Here is a 22,654-nt window from a genome sequence, read left to right as displayed (position 1 = left end):
GCTCACAAACGGTTCTTACTTCAGAAATGCTTTTCTGAACATCTCATCAACCAGAACAAGGGGCTCTGCATGTTAACGCAGTGGAACCTCCCTTTCATGTGAGCTCTTGGTGGCAGCTGAGAGGCCGGCAGAGCAGCCACTGCAATCTGCTTGTTACTCAGAGCTTTGTTTATCAAGTGTCCTGGGTCGGGGGAGTGGAGCATGATGGAAATCCTGGCTACTAAGCACCGCAGGAGCACCACAGGCTATTTTTACATGAGAGGCTACAAACAGCACAGCAGTTTCATAACAGCCCAGAATCCACAAGATTACTACCCCAAGGAAGCAGTCAGATCCCAGGGGTTTGTAACATGTAAGTAAACACAAACAAAGAGTTAAATGGAGCCCTCTCACTGGCTCCTCTATTAGGCAGTGGGAGAGCTCCCAGCTTTCCTGAGGGATGAGATAGAGATGTGCTTGGGAACACAGAATGAGCCTACGACACAGGTAACTCAGGAATGCCACTGAAGAGAAGGCAGTGTTTTAAAGTCAGACCAAACCATGAATCTTCTAGTTACTAATGCGTAGGAGATAGAAACCAAGTCACTAAAGCCTCCTTATCTTACAACAGTCCCTGATGTAAGGCTCGTCTCAGGACCCTTCTGAGTGCTGGAGCTAGACTGAAAACAGCTGCTGACAAACCACTGCTTTAAAGGGTCTCCTCCGACACACTGCACACCCTTCAAATGGCAGCCTCACATCTGTGTTACAACTGCTCGCCCAGCAACATGCCCAATTAAATCCCACGTAATTTAATTTTATTCCAAAACTTATGGAGATGAATAGAACACAAATGAATTAAGGTATTATTTTCACTGCTCAAATAAGAAAACTGGCTCATCTAAGGGAAAGGCATTAAAAATCTGGATTAATAAATTTGTATTTCAAAATTAACTCTTTCCTATCTTTCAAAAAATAAAAGAACCACATAAAATCCAGCTGAGCACGGTAGAACACAACTGTTATGTTAGCATCCCAGAGGCTGAGGCAGGAGAATTATAATATCTAGGTCATCTTGGGTTATGCAGTGAGACTCTCTGCCTTGGAAATAAAACAATACTATAACTCCTAGGTGAACTGGGAACAGTTCCCTTCAGCTACAGCTGCCAAGCACTGTAATTAACAGCTAGTACTCCCGGGTGCTTACTGATAGTACAGTATGGATCAACGGTATAAAGAAAGAATTCCTAAGTTAGGTGCAGTAGACACCTAGGAGGGTGGGGATGGAGGAATCAGATTTTGAGTAGCCTAGGCTACATTGTGAGACTCTGCTTAAAATAAAACAAACAAACAAACAAACAAAGTGCCCAACAAAACAAAATAAAAAAAACTAGCTGGTTGAGCCCTTGGGAGGCAGAGGAAGAAGGACCTCTGAATTTGAGACCACCCTGGTCTACAGAGAGAGTTCTATGACAGTCAGAACTACATAGAGATATCCTGTCTCAAAAAACTACAAAAAATGCATACATAAAAACATACATACATACATACATTCTAAACAAGAAAAAAGGTTGAACTCAGAAAATATATTAAATTTATTTAGTCAGAATAATTATAAATTAATAACTGTTTCCAAGAAGTGTACTACCTTGAAAAATGAAAACAACCAAGAAATTTATTTAGCAAAATGCTTCCCCTGTGCTGCTGCTGGTTTCCAGGACACTGTGAACAGTACCTTACCTCTTTCTGAAGGAGTCCTTGTAAATTTTAGTAAACAAGGCTGTGATGGGTATTAGACAACGGCACAACATCAACCATAAGCCAAGAGTCTAGACACACAAGGCTGGCTGCTGTCCTTAGGTCTCTGCCCACCCCCATTACTATGCACTGTATATGGTCCAGTTCAGGAAGATACTTCTGTTATCCCGACGCAAGGAGACTGACAGGAAAGCGCATCTTTTATAATGGTTTTTAAAACAATGTGTTTGTTCCAAATAGAAAATTCGAGAACTTCAAAAGCCAACTGCTTTAAATTATCTATGCTTCCTGCTAGCAGAAATAACTCATAAGATACTGTAGATGCATGCTTTGATATTTCCTGGACAAAAAGGGCCTTTCAAAGATACCTGCTAAGCAACGTGGGTATGTTCAGTAACTATCATGTATATACACATATAGGGAACCACTACATAGGGGTTACCACCCAATTGGTTGTATAACAACCTCCTCTCACCCAAAGGCAGTTGTTACCCAACACCTAAGAAAACTAGCTTGTTACCTGCCTAAGTACCCAGAGTCAAGTGGGCAGAACTAGGGTTCAAATGCACTTCTTCCTATATCTAATGTAGGAGCTTAGACAAAGCTGTCCTGACCAGAAGCTGTGTGTAAGGGAGAGAAAGACAGTCAGTCAAGACAGTCAGACAGAGAGAGGGGACTGAACTGAATCTGTAGTTTGTGCCCCCCTCCCCTATGTAACTCTGGCTGGCCTCAAACTCACTTGTAGCCAAGGTGGTGCCTTGAGCTTTCAGTGCCCCTCTGGCCTCAGTCTCACAGGTGCTGGGATTACAGTTGCTCAACACCATACCTGCTTGGCCTTCTTTTTACTTGTTTATTTTTAGACAGGGTCTCCAAATGCTACCTACCCTAACCCTGGATTCTGTATACCTATACCACACAGGCAGACCTTGTACATGGGCTACTCCTTCCTCATGGTAAACAGCTAGGATTACAAGCCTGTACTACCAGGCTGGACCAATGTTTTTCTCTCTCTCTCTCTCTATATATATATATATGTATATATATATATGTGTGTGTGTGTGTGTTCATATATATGTTCATATATCTATACATTCATATATCTAAACATTCATATATATACATTCTCATATATACATATACATATGTATATATCTCTCTCCATTCAGAAAGCAAATATAGCCTCACACAAGAACAATATTTAGATACAAAAAGTCCACACTGAAGTTTTCTATTTACTAACCAGGATTTACCACCACGGCCCACTACACAGCAAATCTGGCATGCACCTCAGCAGCAGGATGCTCCCAGCTCATGCCAGGGCCTGTGCTAAAAGGGGGATAAATACAAAACAAAAACAAACCAACAATCTATCTTTAAAACTCCATTCCTGACACAGGAAAGCAGGGAGCCTTGATGTAGCTACAGCAAGACCATGAGGTGGACAACAAAAGGCTTGGGCTGGAGAACCCCCTTTGCCCCTTCTTGACAGAGATCACTCACTCAACCCAAGGGAAGTGGAGCTAGTTAGAATGGACACTGAGTGAAGAGCTGAGACTCAAGACTTAGACGCTGCGGCTGTCAGTGGGCTTGTGAATTAGGTGCGGCTTTGAGATGCTCCAAGAGTGTACGGTGAAGGGCAAACAAGACAAAAGTGTAAGATTGGCAAGGTGCTACACAACTAGGCAGCACTTCACACAGTGGACTTCTGAGACAGGAAGTCCAGGTACGGAAGTGCAGACACCTTCATACAGACTCCAACCTCACTCCTGGGAAGATCACTTAGGGCAGGTGCTCGCTCTCAGGGTTTGGAAAGTTTCCACTTACATGCTGTCCTAGCAAACCTACCTGTGCTCATCTATTTATAAGGTAGGAATAGTGATTTCTTTAATGCCACAAACCATCTAGCCTAGTCCTTGACTTTCAAGCAATTCAAGAATGAAAGTCTCTTCTTGGCCAAGGAGACACAGCTCCATAGTAGGGTCAGTGATTGTACAATGCCCTTGGCTGGATTCCCAGAACCAAAGGATTTTTAAGTTTCTTTACCTTTGGATACAATGAGGTTCATGCTATAATAAAAGAATCCAGAGGTCTTCTTCCAACACCTCCCCACATGTGTGTTTCATGCGCACACACACACTCTCACACACACACACTCACACACACACACACTCACACACACTCACACTCACACACACACTCACACTCACACACTCACACTCACACACACTCACACACACTCACACACACTCACACTCACACACACTCACACACTCACACACACACTCACACACACACTCACACACACACTCACACACACTCACACACATACACACACACTCACACACTCACACACACACTCACACACACACTCACACACACACTCACACACACTCACACACACGCACTCACACACACACACACACACACACACACGCGCCAAATAACACAGATAAATAACAAAGGGATGGAGCTGATCCTGACTACCAATCGTCTCTAGTCTTAATTTTTATGTTTCTTAAACAGTGTCACATTTAACATCTTAATAATTAAGTTTCAAGAAAGACAAGATAGTTAAAATTTAACAGTTAACAATTATAAAAATAGCTAAGCCTTTCTGAAAATTAAGAAGAGAATTATTATGCTGTAGGGACAGCCTAGGGATAAATCAAGGTGCAAGTCACATTCAGTTCCTCCCCCATGTAGATGCTTGTTTTTGCTGATGGGTTGGGTGGCCAAAGAGCCCCAGAGGGCTTTGCTATTAAGAGCCAAACACATTTTTATATGAATCATAAGACCCAAAGAGACCTAACTGGCAACCTCCTCTGTGTTGAAGTCTGGGTTACAATGACCTAGATGGGCTGCAGTAGCAGAGCCTCGCAGAGCATCTCCAGAGCCTTGTTTACAAACCTAAGATCTTGGAGAGAAGAAAATGTTCTAGTTGGTTCTTTTGGCACCATTCATACTACATTGTTTAAAATGAGCTAGAACGGGGGTTATTTTAATCTAAGCTACTGGACAAACATTGTCTAATAATATCTGCACATACATTAGTCACATATTAATAAGCATTAAGATCAGGTATAAGAATTCATTTTAATACCCTACAAGTGGTTAATCTCAGCACTATTACATAAAGCATGTGTTGAGATGCACATGGACTCCTTTTGCTTCCTCAAGGTTGTGTTTTGGGATTTTTCTAATGCCCTGTCATTGCAAAGCACGCTACTTTAAAGTCAACTGTAAAAATTTAGAACCAATAAACATTTTTTTATTCTGATAATTCGATGTTTTCCTGAAAGTTTTTCCGTGGAGATAAAAGAGTCCATAATTACCTGTTCTTTTTTTTTCTTTTTTAAGATTTATTTAGTTTATGTATGTGAGTACACTGTCACTGTCTTCAGACACACCAAAAGAGGCCATCTGATCCCATTACAGATGGTTGTGAGCCACCATGTGGTTGTCAGAAATTGAACTCAGGACCTCTGGAAGAACAGCCAGTGTTCCTAACCTCTGAGTCATTTCTTCAGCCCACCTGTTCTTTAAGCAACTGCAATTCTGTGAGACAGCAGCATTTTGGAGATTAAGAAGTTGAGTAAAGAAACTAAGGCAGTTGGTGACTGACAATGCCAAGCCCTATGCCTGACACCGATGTGTATCCTGCCCTCTCTATTAACAGGGACTGGCATCAGTGACAGATTCTGTACATTAATTAAGTTCTGGAGAATTTTAGCAGACGTCTGATAAGAAAAGCAGGTCTGCAGAATTACTCAGCCCAATGAGGTGGTACACACTCATCATCCCAGCATTAGAAACTCTGAGGTAGGAAGACTGGACAAGCAGTTTAAGGGTAGCCTGGGTTACACAAAGGGACAGGGACACAACATAATAGTAACTATCAAGGCATGAACAAGGCCCTGGGCTCTGTCCCCAGCACTGGCCAGTTCTGCACTAAATTATTTAGTTAACTAACTAAAAAGCACACACAGAGCAGGCACTGGAATTAATATTCAGAAAAGCTATGAAGAAATCAAAGCTGTCATAAAAATATTTATTTTTCTTTTATGTATGTGTGTGTAGTGTGGATGCCCTCAGAGGCCAGAGGAAGGTACCAGATCCCCAGGAGTTGAAATTATAGGTGGCTATGAGCCTCCTGACATAGGTGCTGGGAACCAAAATTAGGTCCTCTGCAAGAATGGAAAATGCCATTAGCCACTATGACAATCAGCTCCATTGTTGTTTTTTTTTGAGACAGGGTTTCTCTGTGTAGCCCTTGGCTGTTCTGGAACTCACTATGTAGACCAGGCTGGCCTTGAACTCAGAAATCCACCTGCCTCTGCCTCCCAAGTGCTGGGATTAAAGGTGTGCACCACCACTGCCCGGTTCCATTTTTTTTTTAAATAAATAAGGAAGAAGTAAACACTAGCCACCACTCCATGTAGGAAGACTGACAAGTGACTCTGGCATTGTGAAGAGTGTTGTCTCAGGCAGCAATGTCAACTACCCAGCTCTAAATTATTTGAATATACTTTGTAAAGGTATGCTAATATTTTCAAGTTTTATTTTTTAAAGTACCATATGAACATCCAAGCACAGCCAGCTATGACTATAATCCTGGGACTTAAGAAAATCAGGAGTTCAAGGTTATTCTCAGCAATGTAGGGAGTTCAAGGCCAAGCTGGGCTATGTGAGATCCTTTCAAAACATAACCAAACCAAACCAAACCAAACCAAACCAAACCAAACCAAACCAAAAGACCTTACTGCATCTTGCCTATTCCTGTCTAAAGGAAGCAAAAGTACTCATGTCAAGGTGCTGTTGTTGCTTAGGTAAGCAATAGGCATGTGAGTGTTGTTTATAAACATTATACAAAGCCAATTCTGTAGTAGGAGGGAGGAACACAGCCAAGGGGATTGATGTCCCCTCTTCCCTTGGAATAAAACCTCAATCGAGGAGACAGTACCTGGTCTTCCTTCCAGTACTAAGACTCCAGGCTCTTTCTAAACTCAGGGCCATTGCCCTGAACGCTCTGCTCCCTTCCTTCACAGCTCCCTCCCTCTTGTCCTGTGCTCTTTCTCAGAGGTCTTAACCACTTTCTCTCTGATCTCAGCTTCTCGCTTGGCCTTTGTAGGTTTCCTTCAGGACACCCGGAATTTGTGTTCAGCCTATGTATTAAAGACATACTAGAATTCACAGCAACAGACAACAGCCCTGCAAATGATTTAGAATCAAGTTATAGACTAAATTCTTCCCACAGCTCACTTCAACTGACGGCTACAACAGCCCTGTTCACAGGTCCTCCAAAAACTGCTGAGCAGGCAGGAAATCTGAGACCAACTTTTATAGGTGGACAAGTTACTTCTTTTCTCTAAGCCTCGTTGTCTGTCATCTGCCTGTCCTCCTTCTTGCCTTACTGCCTGTTTTGGAACTCACTGTATAGACCAGGCTGACCTTGAACTACAGAGATCTGCCAGCTTCTGCCTCCAGTGTGCTGGGATTAAAGACGGGCATCACCACTGCTGGCCCAAGCCTAGTTTTCTTAACTGCAGAGGTTAAAGAGCCTCAGAATTCTCTACAAGCCTTTCCCACTCTGCTTTTTAGCAACTAAATGGCTCTGAAAGTAATTTCAGAGTAACAGAATCACTTTAGAGCCTGAGATGCTAAAAGAATTTACTCTGTGCCATTATGTATATAACCTGCAGCTTTCGTTCTGACCTGAGCCATTCAGAATGCCTGGTAGACACCTGAACTCCACAACCTGAGTTAGCAGAAAGATATTATATATCTTTTAAGGTTAGCTGACAAGCAAAGTACAGCTCTGGGACCAGCATTCACTCTGTATAGTCATTAGCCATTACTAAGATGAGAACACACTTTCTCAAAAGTCTGGCTAGATCCTTCCCAACTTCTCAGTAGATATGTACAGGGAAACAACATTTGAGAAAGGAGTTATTAATAAAGGGACATTGAACCTAGACGAACACCCTGAAGTCATCTCATCTAAGCATCAGATGAGGAAGATTATGACTGAAGAAGGTGGTGACTAGTCACACAGACTAGACAGAGAACTAAGACTCCAAACCTCAGAGTTCTTCCTTTGTGCTTTTCCTACCCTAAACAAGACTCACCTGCTGTCCACCAGCTTTCCTTTCTTAAAATTATGTTGTGAGACCATGTCTGTGGTTGGGGAAGGAAAGAGATGCACATTGGTCCTCTCCTCCACATAGCCAGGAAAGCTTAGCCATGCTGCAGGAACCTCCATGCTCAGGGCTCACAGGAAGCTGCAGGATGTGGTATCTAATTCCACAGCATTTATTTAGCTTCTTCAAGCAACTGTCTAGAACAGGAAAATGAACCTCTAACCTTCACACCTTAGCAGATATATTTCTCCCTCACACGTCAGAACCTGTAGCTACTTCAAAATAATAGTGCAGCTCACTGGTCTAACAAGAACAGCATAAAATAGCAGACAATAGGATTATTAGGACTGTACACCACACAAGCAGTTCCAAGAACCTTCAGAATAGAGAATACTAACCCTACCTGTTCGTAGACAAAGGATGAAACAAAACATAGAACAAAAGAGGAGAAAGAATTTAGCCAAGAGCAAAGGGTAGTGCTGAGTAATTTTCATAAGCACAGGTCACAACATAATCCTGAGATCTAAAACATGATTTCAAGGCTGTCAGAGAGTAATGCCCCTTGGCTTACTTACACCTAAATTAAAGAAAGAAAATCCAACTATTCTTCTAGAAAATTCTCTGTAGTCATCCCAAAGTACTTACTATTGCCCACTGTCAAACAGTTTAAGTCCAAAGTCCTTATTGAAAAAGTCAATCTCTTCCACTCTTAAATTAGCCGAGTCCAAGAGTGTGCCTTCTACCTTGTCTTAATCAGTGATCTGTTGATGTGAAGAGACACTATGAGCACAGCAACTCTGAAAATTGGGGCTGGATTACAGTTCAGAGTGTTTAGTACATTCCTGTCATAGCAGGAAACATGGCAGCACTCAGAAAGACAGGGTAATGGAGAGATACCTGAGAGTTCTATACTCGGATCCATAGCAAGAAGAGAGAGTCACTAGGCCTGGCTTGAGAGTTAGAAACCTCACAGCATAACCCCAGTGACATACTTCCTCCAAAGCTATACCTCTTAATCCTTTCAAGTAGCGCCACTCCCTGAGGGGACCATGCTCATTCAAACCTCTACATCGAAATTCTCTCCTCACAATGTTCTCAATCCATAACTGTTGTGAAAAATGTCCATCTATACAAATCATCCATGTCTTTTAAGGCTCAACACAGCTGCTGTGTCTTCTTAAAGATCATCCATGCTTGTAAATCCACTTCCCCAGCTGCAATCAATCGTGCCAATGCACTTTGACAGAGACACAGCTCAGACACTCACCCAGCTATCAGCTCTTTTCAGATGACTACAAGCTGCTGCAAGATAAACAACTACAGGACAGAGTGGTAGATTCTGCCAAAACACACACACTTTATCTTTGTAACCCTAACTTTTCTCAGCAGACCTCAAAACACTAAAGGGATTCCTAATCATTTGGGATTTTACAGATGGATATGTGTGTTAACATTAAACCAATGCCACAAAAATCCAAATTCATTCCACAGCAATTCTGAATTCCACAACTAGGGAAGGCAGAATTTGTCCTCTGTGTGTGTGTGTGTTTCTTCCTTTGTTATGACCTTGAGGGAAACTCCCTGAGACTCCAGCAATTGGGTACCCTTTGCATGTGCTCCCATTCTTGGGTAACAGTTGTCTGTATCAAATCACTTGCTGAGCTGGCCTCCACGCTTCTGGACTTTTCCTCACTAGACACCCACTGCCTTGAGTTCATTGTTTGTACGTCTGGGGGAAGCACAGGTGACACAGAAACATAAACGCTTAGACACTGAAGAATAGCTCCTGTGCCGGCTGTGGTGGTGACGCCTGTAATGCCAACACTCTGGAGATAGACGCAGTATGATAGCTTTGAGTTCAAAGTTCAGGGCCAACCTGGACTATTTGCTAAGCTCCTGCTTTAAAAAATAAATAAATAAAAGCAAACGAAAAGAATAAAAAGCGCCCTACTTAGTTTTTGATGCATATACAGTTCTTTTTATCATATAATTTCATTCATTCTACAAATAACCTTATAGGAATAAATAGCCCCATTTAAAAGACAAAAAACAAAACAAAACAATCAAAACTGACATCAGAGTATCTGATTTTCTTACAAAGCTAACACATTACAAAATGATACATAGAAATCCCCCTTGATGTTCTGTGTCTTTCTCTCCCCCACAGAGTATTTAAATGACATTGTCTATTACTCACAGCTCCACGGAACAAGTCTCAATTCTGGGCTTAGACAGTAAGAAGAGCTGTCCACATCCTGTGGAACCCTAGGTAAGGCTGTCAAGTATTGCCAATAGTTCATCATTTTGTATTTTCTACAAAAGTTCCTATGCCCATCACTCTGCCAACCTCTCTGCACTATTGTTTCTCTAACCTCATTGTCACCACTCAGAACAGCTGGATGCGCCCAAGTTAACTACTTCCCCTTTCCTGTGGCATCTGCCCTAAATACTGCACAGTTCAACTTCTAGTTTGCATGACATCAGGTCTGTTGACCTCTTGTTCCTGTTAAAAGTCGTTTTTATAATAGAGGTCTGAAATACTCAATTCCTCAAATCAGCTGAGAAAAAGCAAAAACTGAGAGCTTACCCTAAATCTCTTCCTGAATCATACATGAGCTGGGTCTTGAAACCCATGGGCCAAGTGGGCTAAGCCACACCCCTGCCTGTGTGAGGCATATGCTTCCTGCCATTGCCACATTCTCAGCTCGCTTTCCAAAAGTCTTCAGGTTGACAGTGTTAGAGCAAGAACTGTTACTCAGACAGATAATGTGTCTCAAGGTCATTTTGTTCTGGCAAATGCTGACTTTAGAATACATAGGTGTGTGTGTGTACATACATACCATGTATATATTGTGTACATACATACCATGTATATACTGTGTACATACATACCATGTATATACTGTGTACATACATACCATGCATATACTGTGTACATACATACCATGCATATACTGTGTACATACATACCATGTATATGTTACATCTATGTATGCCATGTATACCATGTGAGTGCCTCAGTTACCAATAATTGAGTCACCATGTGGGTGCTAAGACTTGAACCCAGGTCTTCTGCAAGCGTAGCAACTGCTCTTGACCACTGAGCCATCTCTCCAGCCCTTGACATTAGAATTTCAATCCAGGTTTGATCATAGAATTTTCAGGTCCTTAACTCCTGTTACATTATACTCCACAGCTAAGGAGGGGTCCAGTTGGCCTGAGTAAATGAGGGCCACAGTTTAATACTCCTGGAGAACCACCTAACCAAGCCAGGCCTGTGATGCAGGCCCATTTACCTCTAGCTACTTCAGAGGCTGAGGCAAAGGCCAAGTCCTACCTGTAAAGGCTGTAAAAATAGTTCAAGGTGAGCCCCGGTGGCTAAATAAGGCATTGTCTCAAACCTTAAAAATGAAAAAAATATAACTAGGTATGCATTTATACCCAAATGACTCTACACTAGGCATAACTTGAGTCAGGGAATGGGGAGTAACTCATTTTCTAAAATGTGTGAATTGCTCTTAGGAGAGTGAAGCACCTGACCGCTGGGGAACACTGGGCCCTCAGCTCCTACTTAGGAACATTCCTACCCTCAGGGTAAACTGGGAGTATTTATAGCATTCCATACCTTACAGAGCCCTTTGTCACATCCTTTTCACCTGAGCTCAGAATCAGGACTGAGCCAACCATTTTCTTGATGAGTAAACAGGTTTGGAGCTTGACCCAGGTCACAAAACCCAGTAAGTGACGGGTCATCCCCTAATCTCAGCTCTAAATTCTGAGTCTTTTTCTTACTCCTCTATCCTGATCCCTGTCTTCTTGTGCTTATAAATGGGAAGTTCACCAGTTCACACCCTCCCTCCCTCCTCAGACAGCAACAGGAATAAACTGAGCATGGAGTCAGCGATCAGAGGGTCCTCTGAATATCTGTCTGTGGATGACCTGTTAATCCTATAACCTGGAGACCGCTGATACCAAGCAGCTTTTGCCTGCGTCTTATTTTAAAGTGTTTTATTTCAGTCTGACTAGACTTTACAACACACACACACACACACACACACACACATTTTCTTCAATAGGAAAATGCTGGGCTGGGGATATGGTCCAATTGGAAGATTGCTTGCCTAACTCACATGCAAGCAGCCCTGGGTCTGATCTCTAGCACTGCATACAACTGTGCACAATGACACATCTGGTAACCCCAGTCTATAGGGAGGACATGAGACACTGCCCCCAGTCTTGGAATGTGCAGATGATTTTAAATGGATTTGAAAGAATCAAGCACAAAGCTGTGATAACAGCCTAGAAGTCATAATCAAACAAATACCTAAACTGGAAGAATTTTACTTAATGTTAATGACAACGACCTTCTCTTGCGTCCATTTCTTTCACATTGATGTGTATTAGCCATTCATTCATTCATTCATTCATTCATTCACTGACAGATGTATGTTAAGTACATGGTGCACACCTCCAACACGCCTGCCGTCTACACTGATGAACCAGGGAGCACAGCTGAGGCCTCACGTAGCAACACACAGCAAACAAGGAAAAAACGGTAACTAATTACAAGGTTTGGTAAATGCTAGCAAAGGAACAGAGTGCTGGCACAGAGTATCAGGAGACATCCAGTGTAACAGATATATCAGCAGCAATAGCTAATGTGAGTTGAGAACATTAGTCAAGGAAGAAACCTTTCTGAAAGACAAAAAAAGAAAAAAAAAGACATCCCAGTCTAGAAAGAGAAAAACAAGGAGCACCATGGGATTCTGGAGAGAAGGGCTTTTTGGATAAAAGGAAGAGTGGATCTAAGATCCTGAGTGATAACTGAAATCCAACAACGTGGCCACTGGCACTGGGTGTAAAGAAAAAGATGTGACCTAGGCTTGTTGTGTTATTTCTGATGAGTACCTTCTGCAATAAAACTCACCCCTGGAGTGTAGGCATCTTATGCGGCTGTGGGTCTAATGTTTGAGTTAAGAATTGGCATCTTTACCCAGTCAGCCCAACAGGAAACTCAGATATCATCATGGAACTACCCTGATTTTGTAGTGTGCTTTTGTTCCTTTGGACACAATGTCTTACTCTGAAGTCCAGACTGGCTTGGAACAAATTCTGTAACCTGGCCTTGAACTTGTGACAACCTTGTGCCTCAGCCTCCAGAGTGCTAAGAGATGTGTGAATTGGCATTCTGTGTTCAATTCTGACCTGCCCCGGCTTAACCCATCTCAGAGAAGACAGAATTACCTGCAAAGAAAGGCAGTACCTTTCCAGGAATGGTGATTTCCCTTTCACCACACATACATAACACCAGGAGGTGCTTAGTTTAGGGTTCTCACTTCAAAAAGGTCTCAGCTTCAAAGGAAGGAAGCAAGACACTGCCATGATTGGATCCAAAGATGAGGGACCAAAGGCTAAGCGAAGTTCGATGTGGTGTGTACCTGTGCAGCAGGCACTACAGACGCTGAGACAAGAGGCCTGCTCCAAGCTCGAGGCTAACCTGAGACATAAAGTAAGACTGTGTCTCAAGAATCAAACAGACAAACAAAACAAAAAATGGACAATTGTAAACGTTATTTACTTAAACAACTAAATTTCTTCTGTACTTGTTTACATAATATGCTCAAACCACATGGATTTGTCACTATTTTAAGATAAATGAAATTTTAAGTCATTCATTGCACATTTACATTAGTTTCTCGTCTACCTGCAGATTTTTTTCCCTCATTGGACAGAGAAATGACAGTGTTCAGTCCACTAAATCACTTCCTTTTCAGTGGATGACAAGCAGAAACACAGGGTACTTCTCGGTCCACCCCTTTACTATCCCAGACTCAGAAGTCACATCAAGCCAGCAATTATTTGACAGCGCCTGATGTGTCAAGGCTCATCAGCATAAGTGTGTGACAGCCTGACAGGGTGGCCGGCTCTTAACTCAGATCACCTCGGCGGAGAAGCAGAAGCTGAATCGCTGCCTTTGTTTCGCTCTCCCGGCTTTCTCTAAGTGATTGGCTTCTCCCTTTGAAAATGGCCAAAAGCAGCAACAGCAGCTCACATTTGCATGTGCACTAAGGGGCAGCTGCTGCTCCGAGCACATTATGTGTTAACTTAGTTCATCTTCAGGGTAACTCTAAGCCAAGGTACTATTTATTAAAAAGCCCACTGTGAAGATGCTGGAGGCAGGAGGACAGGCAGCGTCGAGTCATGAAGCGCAGGAAGAACTGTTGCTGCTCTCCCTAGCCCACTTTTACGTTTGTTTGTTTGTTTGTTTGTTTGTTTGTGGTGTGTTGTATGAGAGAGGCCTGTGTCTGGTCTCTTCCTTCACCAAGTGGGTCTTAGGGATGAAATGCAGGTTCTCAGGCATGATAGCCAGGTTCCTTCAAGCCTATTTCCCCCAACAATTAAGTTAGGGTACTGCGATGTAAATCAGTCACAGCGAGGCTGGGAGCACACACTTGAACACACTTTCAAGTGGGGCTCACTTTTTTTAACGATCTGGACACCTTGTGTAAGAAACTAAAATCCTCTGTGAATCACTTCACTCATCCACACAGCAGTGCTAACAGCTCTGTGCTTGAGTAGCTGTGCAGAGACTGAGTTATATCTGGAAAAGACACACAACAGGGTCTCTGCATGGAAGGCCCGACTATCAGCTGTCATTAATACCAGTATTACCTCCCGCTGGGAGCAAGCCAAAGACTGCTGCGGTTAACACAGCCAATAGCTCGCTTCTTCCAGCAGCTGTCATTTCTGCTGCTTGATTTACACAGGCCAACGATGAACCGTTCGTGCCACAAAAGGAATGCACCTGATTCCCCTGCCACAATGTCCAGTCCTACTCATGGCTTCCTTTTATTTCAGCTACCTGTAGACTATCATTTGAAGATAAAAGGACTGCTTGTATGTACATAAGGTCTAAAGTCATGGCAATACAAAGGCTAATAACAAAATTTGTAAAATGATAACAGGAGAGACAGCACATTCCTCCCATTTTGACTTTAAAAATATCCAACTATTCAACATCTTGTTTGTAGATCAAGTTTTACACTAATAGTTCTCACTCAAGCATCAGACATGATCTAAAAAAAATGTTTAAGTATGAATGGAAACACAGTATATTTAAATAATTGATTTATTGATAATTGAAGTTTGTCTTTAACAAGTTTCTGTAACCCAAAACAGTTACTTAAAATAGACAAAATTAAGATACTTTATGTTTGTAGCATGTGGGAATATGATTTAATAACTTCTATACAAAGGTCACATTTGAAAGACTTCCCAAGAGACACCAGACACCCCATATCCATATTTGTATAACTGAGGTCAGATCCCAAGTTGCACATCCTTGAGCCCAAGGTGGAAGAGCTCACCCTCTGCAGCCACCCAGCTGACCTCAGCAGGTAGTGCCATTTAAAAACCTACAATCCAGGAAAGCCTACTCTAACCACACCACTCCTCAGACAGCTATTGAGTTAGTTGTAACAGCAGATGATGGCATAAGGAAATAAACTACACATTTATGTCCTGCATCCCTTCGGAGGCTGGATGTTTTCCAGGACAGCTATATATTAAGAGGTTACTGAACATTCCTGAGCTTTCCCAGGTTGGGTGTTATGAATGGAAGAGTAAGGCTAGCACTAGGCTACTGCACACTTATTTTCTTACCTCTGTTGTAGTTTGCAACTGACCAACATATCAGCACCTGCACACTCACCAAGATGAAGTTAGGTACTTAGTCTTACTGCGTGCCAACCACTGTGTAGTTGAGGTGGGAGACAGCAGAAATGAATGTGATGAAGATTATACAGTGAGCTGGAAAAGAGGCACAGTCCTGACTCTAGAGTGCACACTAGCAATTAACAACAAGGACTCATGTTGCCAGCATTAGCCAAGAAGTGTTATGAACTGTCTGAAATTTTAAAAGGGAAAATACTATTGACTATGTGGAATGTAGCCATTTGCTACACAGTAACATGTTAATTGAGTATAAACAAAACCTCCAACTTCCAGTTACTTAACAGGCAAAGTTGACTATGCATACCCACCACGTAAGGCAGTGGCTCTCCACCTTCCTAACGCTGCAGTCCTTTAATATGGTTCCTCGTGTTGTTATGACCCTCAATCAGAAAATTACTTCATTGCTACTTCCTACAACCCACAGGTTAAGAGTGGCTGATATAAGGAACTTCTTTAGCACATTCTGAGATGCAGACTTGACAAATTTCTAGAGGAATCTTGTCTTTTGCTACTCATGCCACTCGTGTTCATTATAATAAATCAAGAAATCACGAATTCAAAATATTATTACCGTGAAAAGAAAAAATTAAATACTGTAGGACTGTAATAGGATGGTTTGGTCTCTGGTAGAGCACTGGCTTTGAGATAGCTGGAGACCAAATCATCCTATTAGTCTCTCGAGGCTGAAGCCTATAGTCACGCCCTCTGCCTAAAACTGTGTTTCAGTTTACACAGGAAACATTACACCCAACTCTAAAAACACACCTGTTTCACCCTCCAAAAGGCTCACAGTGATAGGGTACATAGCTCAAGGACACTGAGTGTACAGGCCCTGGACTTATTCCCTAGCTCTAAAAAAAAAAAAAAAAAAAAAGGTTGAGGGCATGGCTCAGGGCATAGCTGCTCTTGGAAAGGACCAGGTTCAGTTCCCAGCACTCACATGGTGGCTCACAACTGTGGTTAACTCCAGTTCCAGGGAATTCAGTATCTTCTGGTCTCTGTAGACACCAGGCACACATACGATGCACAGACACACAGGCAAGCAAAACATCCATACAGATAAATGATTTTAAAAAGATAAAAACAAAGCAGGAAATGAAGAAGAAAAAAAAAGAGGGTATGAAATGAAAGGATAAATGAAAAGCACTGTGATTTTTCTGTGATTCCCACGTAACAGTTTTTATTAGCCAACCAAACACCACACCCAATTACATACATAGGCTAAGAGGCTCCTGGTGCACTTACTTAAGCAAACATTATAGCAAGTTCCAGGGCAGTGCAGGCTATCCAGTGTGACCTTGTCTCAAAAAACAAGGGCGGATACAGCTGTAGTCTACTAAGCAAAGAGTTTCAAGTCCCTACATTAAAACACACACTTTACTAGTTCTTGAACGAGCATCTGAGAGTCTCTCATTCACTCTCATTTCACAGAGAACCTGGTATCAGGCAGGATCATTGAGTTCTCCAGGGCACAGACTAAAAGCAGAAAAACTAAAGGAGCAAGAAGTCTATCATTGACAAAGACTGCTAATACAGGGGCCATGATATCAGATATAAACAGACAGGGAAGAAATCGTGGAGTGGTTGAAGTTAGAGACAACAAGAGAGTATCACAAACTTACCCAGCTTCTCTAGATCCTGATGTGGTACACAGCTGCAGTTTTCAGCAGCCCCATTTGTCATCAACTCAGGTTGGACTGTATGGATTGTAAGCATTTTTTTCCCTTAAGAAGCATGTACACAGCTGGGTGGTGGTGGCCTCGGCGCACGCCTTTAATCCCAGCACTTGGGAGGCAGAGGCAGGCAGATTTCTGAGTTCAAGGCCAGCCTGGTCTACAGAGTGAGTTCCAGGACAGCCAGAGCTACACAGAGAAACCCTGTCTCAAAACAAAAAACAAAACAAAACAAAACAAAAAAAGCATGTACACTCATGTGTGCAGCTATGTGAGTGGGTGTGTGTGTATGTGCATATGATGGCCAGAAGACGGCCTCAGATCCCCTGGAGTTGGAGTGACAGATGGTTGTGAGCCAACCTATGTGGGTGCTGGAACCTGACCTCAGTTCCTCTGGAAGAGCAGCAAGTAAGTACTCTGAGCTTTGGCGCCACCTCTCCAGGCCTCTCTTTCTTTCTACTAGAATAAAAGGCAGCACTTGGCTAGTAGAGGCAAAAGAATCAGGATTTCAATGCCAGCCTCAGCTATAAAGTAAGCTGAAGACTAGCCTGGGCTAAATAAAACCATACGAGAGCATGTCGCACATAGTAATGAAAAAAATCTGAAAAACTTAGTGTCTCTGTATTAGTTTGCTAAGTAAGAATTTGTAATAACTCTGAATCTTGTTCCAAAAAAAAAGTATCCATGAATCACACAGTTCATGTTTCTATGAAATAAAAGCTCAACGCTGGACTTGGAATGACTTCATTTTTACCTGAGAATGATAAAGGAAGCAATGTCTTCCAAGGGAAAGAAACTCACTTGTACTTCCCTGGGAATCTTGGCAAGTGGGTTTATTTTCCTTATTAACTTGTATCTGTATATAACTAAACCTTTTACTGCCTAGTTACAGTTCTACCTGAGATAAAACAACTTTTCTAAAGTTTCTGCTGTGAATCCTAGTTTTTCAACTGCTGTGGCTCTAAAGCGACTTTTTAACAATAATCCAAGACAAACAGTGACTTTGATTTCATGTGCTTGTTTATTCTGAGATGCAGCTTCTGACCTCAGAGCTAGTTTTTCCAGTCACTGATGTAATCTAAAAATCTAAACTTAGCATGGTCCACAGGCAGTCCTCTCAGTGGCAATGCACTTGATGGCACTTCACAGGCATTAACCACAAACCCATTTTACTTAACAGTAAAGCATTCGAAACTAATTTAAAGCATGAAATTAAATATAGCTCTCTCCCACTCCTTTCTAGTGTATTTTAATAGACATTATGACCGAAAGATATAGTCTAACTAGGCAATTTGTATTTCTTTTTTTTTTTTTTTTTGGTTTGGTTTTTTGAGACAAGGTTTCTCTGTATAGCCCTGGCTGTCCTGGAACTCACTCTGTAGACCAGGCTGGCCTTGAACTCAGAAATCCACCTGCCTCTGCCTCCCAAGTGCTGGGATTAAAGGCGTGTGCCACCACTGCCCAATTCCACTGTCCTGGAATTCAATCTATATACAAGGCTGACCTTGAACACACAGATCTACCTGCCTCTGACTCCCAAGTACAAAGATTAAAGGGGTGGGTTATCAAGCCCAGTTCTAAACCTATATTTTCAAGATTTAAAGAAAAATGTATATATCTTACCTCTCTCCCAACCCTGGCGTATATTTTGAATGAAAAAACAAACATTTGAATATATATTTCAAAATGATTAGAAATACAAATTGTGTGGCCCACGCCTTTAATCCCAGCACTTGGGAGGCAGAGGCAGGTGGATTTCTGAGTTCAAGGCCAGCCTGGTCTACAGAGTGAGTTCCAGGACAGCCAGGGCTACACAGAGAAACCCTGTCTCGAAAAAACCAAAAAAAAAAAAAAAAAAAAGGAAAAGAAAGAAATATATATACATATATATGTGTGCATATATATGTAAAATTTCATTGCATAGGTTCTTGTAAATCCACCTCAGTAGATAAATCACTATTTCCAGTCCTGAAACCTCAGATTTGGATGAATGCTGTTGTCTAGTCCTTCCTTCCAAACACAATGACACCTATACAATACCTTAGACTCAAACTCAAAACAAAGAAGTCCTCACTCCTAACCACTACCATATCAAACACTTCTCAGAGTTGTCCTTATTCTTAATCAGACAGCTGAGGAACACCTTCCTTTGAAGTCTTTGAAAAGCAAAATGAGGCTGTTGTGGTGCTGTATGCCTGTAATCTCTGCACCCAAGAGACGGAGGCAGGAGGGATCCTAGCTGTAGGCTAGCCTGGGGTAGTAGTGATACCCTTTCTCCTTTCAAGATATTATTATTATTTTTAAAATACTCACTTATTGGGTCTGTGTGTGCACTGTGTGCAAATGCACATGGCTCGAAGTGAGAGGCCAACTTTTAGCAGTTGATTCTCTTACCTTGTAGGTTCTAGGGTTTGAACTCAGATCATCAGGCTTGGTGGCACCTTTACTTACAGAGCTATCTCCTGGGCTTGTGACAACCTTTGTTTGTTTTTTCATTCAAAATATACGCCAGGGTTGGGAGAGAGGTAAGATATATACATTTTTCTTTAAATCTTGAAAATATAGGTTTAGAACTGGGCTTGATAACCCACCCCTTTAATCTTTGTACTTGGGAGTCAGAGGCAGGTAGATCTGTGTGTTCAATGTCAGCCTTGTATATAGATTGAATTCCAGGACAGCCAAGGTTACAAAGAGAAACCCTGTCTCAAACACAGGTTTAGAAACCAAACCTTTAGCAAATTCAGATTTAGAATGGAAAATTGGGCCCTAATTGTCCATAAGCGACTGAAGCGGGGGCTCTGGAGACAATTGGAATTCACTTAGAGCACAGAACCAATGAGGGCCACAGTGGCACATGCCTATAATGTCAACATTTTCACGTGGGGGTAAAAAGGGGGTAAAAGCCCCTTTAGGGGCTTCTGGGCCAGCCTAAACAACGTGCTGAAACACTATATATAAAATAAACAAACAACAACAAAACACACCAAAAAACCCCAGCAAATGAACATGGTAATGGCTACAAATAACACTCTTTATCAAGTTCAAACTCAAGTTTCAAAAGTTGACAAACTTTTCTAAAGTTGGATTGACTTTACCTAAAAAATGAAAAACTGCACCTAAAAAGAATACTAAGCCTGTGGCCACTAATAAACACATCCCTTGACACCTCCATTCTGCCAAACACTCTCTAAGAACAGGTCCTTCCATCTGACTTTAACTAAACACCTATTCCATAAGTCCATCTTTTTCCTCAGCGGCTGGTATCTTCCCAGAGACGGTTCGTCACGTCTGACACAGGAATGGTTGATCCTGCGGAAAATTAGGTTAACGCCTCTAAAAGGAGACAGAGAAACAAAACACAACTCAAGCCCCACTTAAATAAATCATTTACCTCGCTCTGGCTTCATTTTGGCATCCAATTTCCACCCAAAGTGGTGTAAAACATAGGTGTGGGTTCTTCCAACCGGCACACAGCTGACTCAACCGCTTCTGCTTCGTTTTCCAAACGCTAAGAGATCAAAATAAACATAAAAATATAAAGAAAAAGAAATAATCAGGTCTTAACCCCCCGGATCTTGCAAGAAAACTACTAAGTTAGGCCTCTTCCTGGTGCAGACTGCGGTGACAGAACCCTGGGCAGGTCTGAAGGAAAGGGGAAAAAAAAGCAGCTCAAGTCTGTGCACCGCCTCCCCCGGCGTTCTCGGGCCTAGCACCCCTGTTCCCCGCCCCTGCGCTCTCCAGGCCAAGGTGTCCTCCTCTGACACAGCGTCTCGGAAGCACCAGCAGGATCTATTTATGCCCTGGAGGCACAGACACGGAGGAGGAAGAGTCGGGCCACGGGAGCAAAGGCAGCCCTGGGTCCAGTAGCCTCCGGGCACCGAGGCACCTCCGCAGGGGCCAGGGCGCAGCAGCCCCCTCAGTCCCCCGGGCCTCACCTGCGGGGATCCCCTCTGGCTAGCCTCGCCGAGGCTTCAGTAGCCGGGTTCCAGCCGGAGCCGGTCAGCAGCAGAGTCTGGGCATGTCCTCAGCGCGCCGACCCACGCGTGGCTCTGCCCACCCGGGAACGGCTCCCATGGCCCGCCCGCTCGCCGCCCTCCGGGACCCCTCGCTCCTCCTCCCGGCACTGCTCTCTGCGGCCGCCCGGCCGCTCACATCACACTCCGTGCTCCGGGCCACGCCTCCCCGAGCGCAGTGAGCAGCGACCCCGCGGCCGCCAAGACGCCGAGACGCAGCGCCCCGCGCATCCACCGGCCCGGCTGCCTGCTCGCCTGGTTCGCTCGCTCTCTACTCTTTCTCTCACTGTTTGCCCTGTCAAAACACTACCCGGGTCACGTGTCCCAACAACAGCCAACCCACTCTCGTCACTTCCTCCGCCGGGGCTGCGCGCGCTGGTTGTTATGGCAACGCCGCCGCGCGCCTTGGAGTTGGAGATTGGGGACCGGTCTTCCAGGACAAGGGTCTCAGAGGACCCGGCGACCCGCAGGGACCTCCTGCACCGCGCGCCTAAGCAGCCATGGAACTGCGCTCCGAGTGCACTGGGGTCACCTGGGAGATGTCATCCTAGGGCTTACCCCAGACGGGAAGATAATTATAGTTTCTACGCCTCCACAGGGATGCTGGCCCGGCGCAAAAGAGCCGGGAATCCAGCCCTAAATGCATGCAATTTCCCAATGGAATCCGTGTTTAATGTGACCTGGCCTGGAAGATGGGGAGCCATGCGTACCAGGGAAGGGTACTTGGGGACCAAGGAAGGCCCCTTCCCATTGCACCCCTAGATTTTTCCGCATCTGTAGGACTTAAGAATCCAAGCTTCAGAAGCACGGGATGAGCTAAAAATAGCTCGTAACTTCTAGAGCACTGACTCACCGCCAAGCGGACACTTCTGACACCATGTTATTGTTGGGGAGCTGTAATTTTCTTGTTGTTCTATAACAATGTGACACGATGACACGGCGTGTTCTGATGTTGTGTCATCACTTAAACACAAACAGATGTCAAGAATTGCTGGAGCTAAAAAAAGCAACAAGGGCTGCAGCTATTAGCCACTCAGTTTATAGGCAAACACAAATGAAGAAGTACAAAATTGCAAGGATCTAGTTTCTTTTTCTTTTTTTTAAAGATCTAGTTTCATTAGAAAAAAAACTGTACTTTTTAAGGAGCTTTTTTTTTTGCATATGAGAATCACAATGTGAAGGACTAAGAAGATCTGTGGCTGACGCCTCTCTATAGTTTTCCGTTTCTAACTTTTTAGAGATAGGATTTTTTTTTAACCCACGGTTTTTGTAAAGCACAAGATTGGCAATTTTATTTACTATTGTTGTTGTTGATGATGATGACTTAAATATTTTATTTTTTGTGTATGAATGAAGGCTT

General features: G+C 43.1%; 1 protein-coding gene across 2 annotated transcripts in view; it reads right to left on the bottom strand.

Annotated features, from left to right (window-relative positions):
• Positions 1–21,542, bottom strand: part of Fam214a (family with sequence similarity 214 member A) — a 73,790-nt gene extending 52,248 nt beyond the window's left edge. The window contains exons 1-2 of one of the 2 annotated variants that reach the window (XR_003712203.1): positions 21,217–21,349; positions 20,673–20,789 (exon numbers count right to left, since the gene is read on the bottom strand). Coding sequence is in view for 1 of the 2 variants with exons in the window: in XM_028773603.1 (XP_028629436.1) it covers positions 20,673–20,688 (16 nt within the window). In the remaining variant the exon portion in view is untranslated. Of the gene's footprint in view, positions 1–20,672; positions 20,790–21,216 lie in introns of both variants that reach the window. The other variant, XM_028773603.1, reaches the window with a different exon arrangement.
• Positions 21,543–22,654: the final 1,112 nt, after the last annotated feature.

The sequence above is a fragment of the Grammomys surdaster genome, unplaced genomic scaffold (assembly GCF_004785775.1).
Source record: "Grammomys surdaster isolate TR1022 unplaced genomic scaffold, NIH_TR_1.0 231, whole genome shotgun sequence".
Lineage (NCBI taxonomy): Eukaryota > Metazoa > Chordata > Mammalia > Rodentia > Muridae > Grammomys > Grammomys surdaster.
Note: the sequence above shows the minus strand (reverse complement) of the source record. Positions and strands in the feature narration are given on the sequence as shown.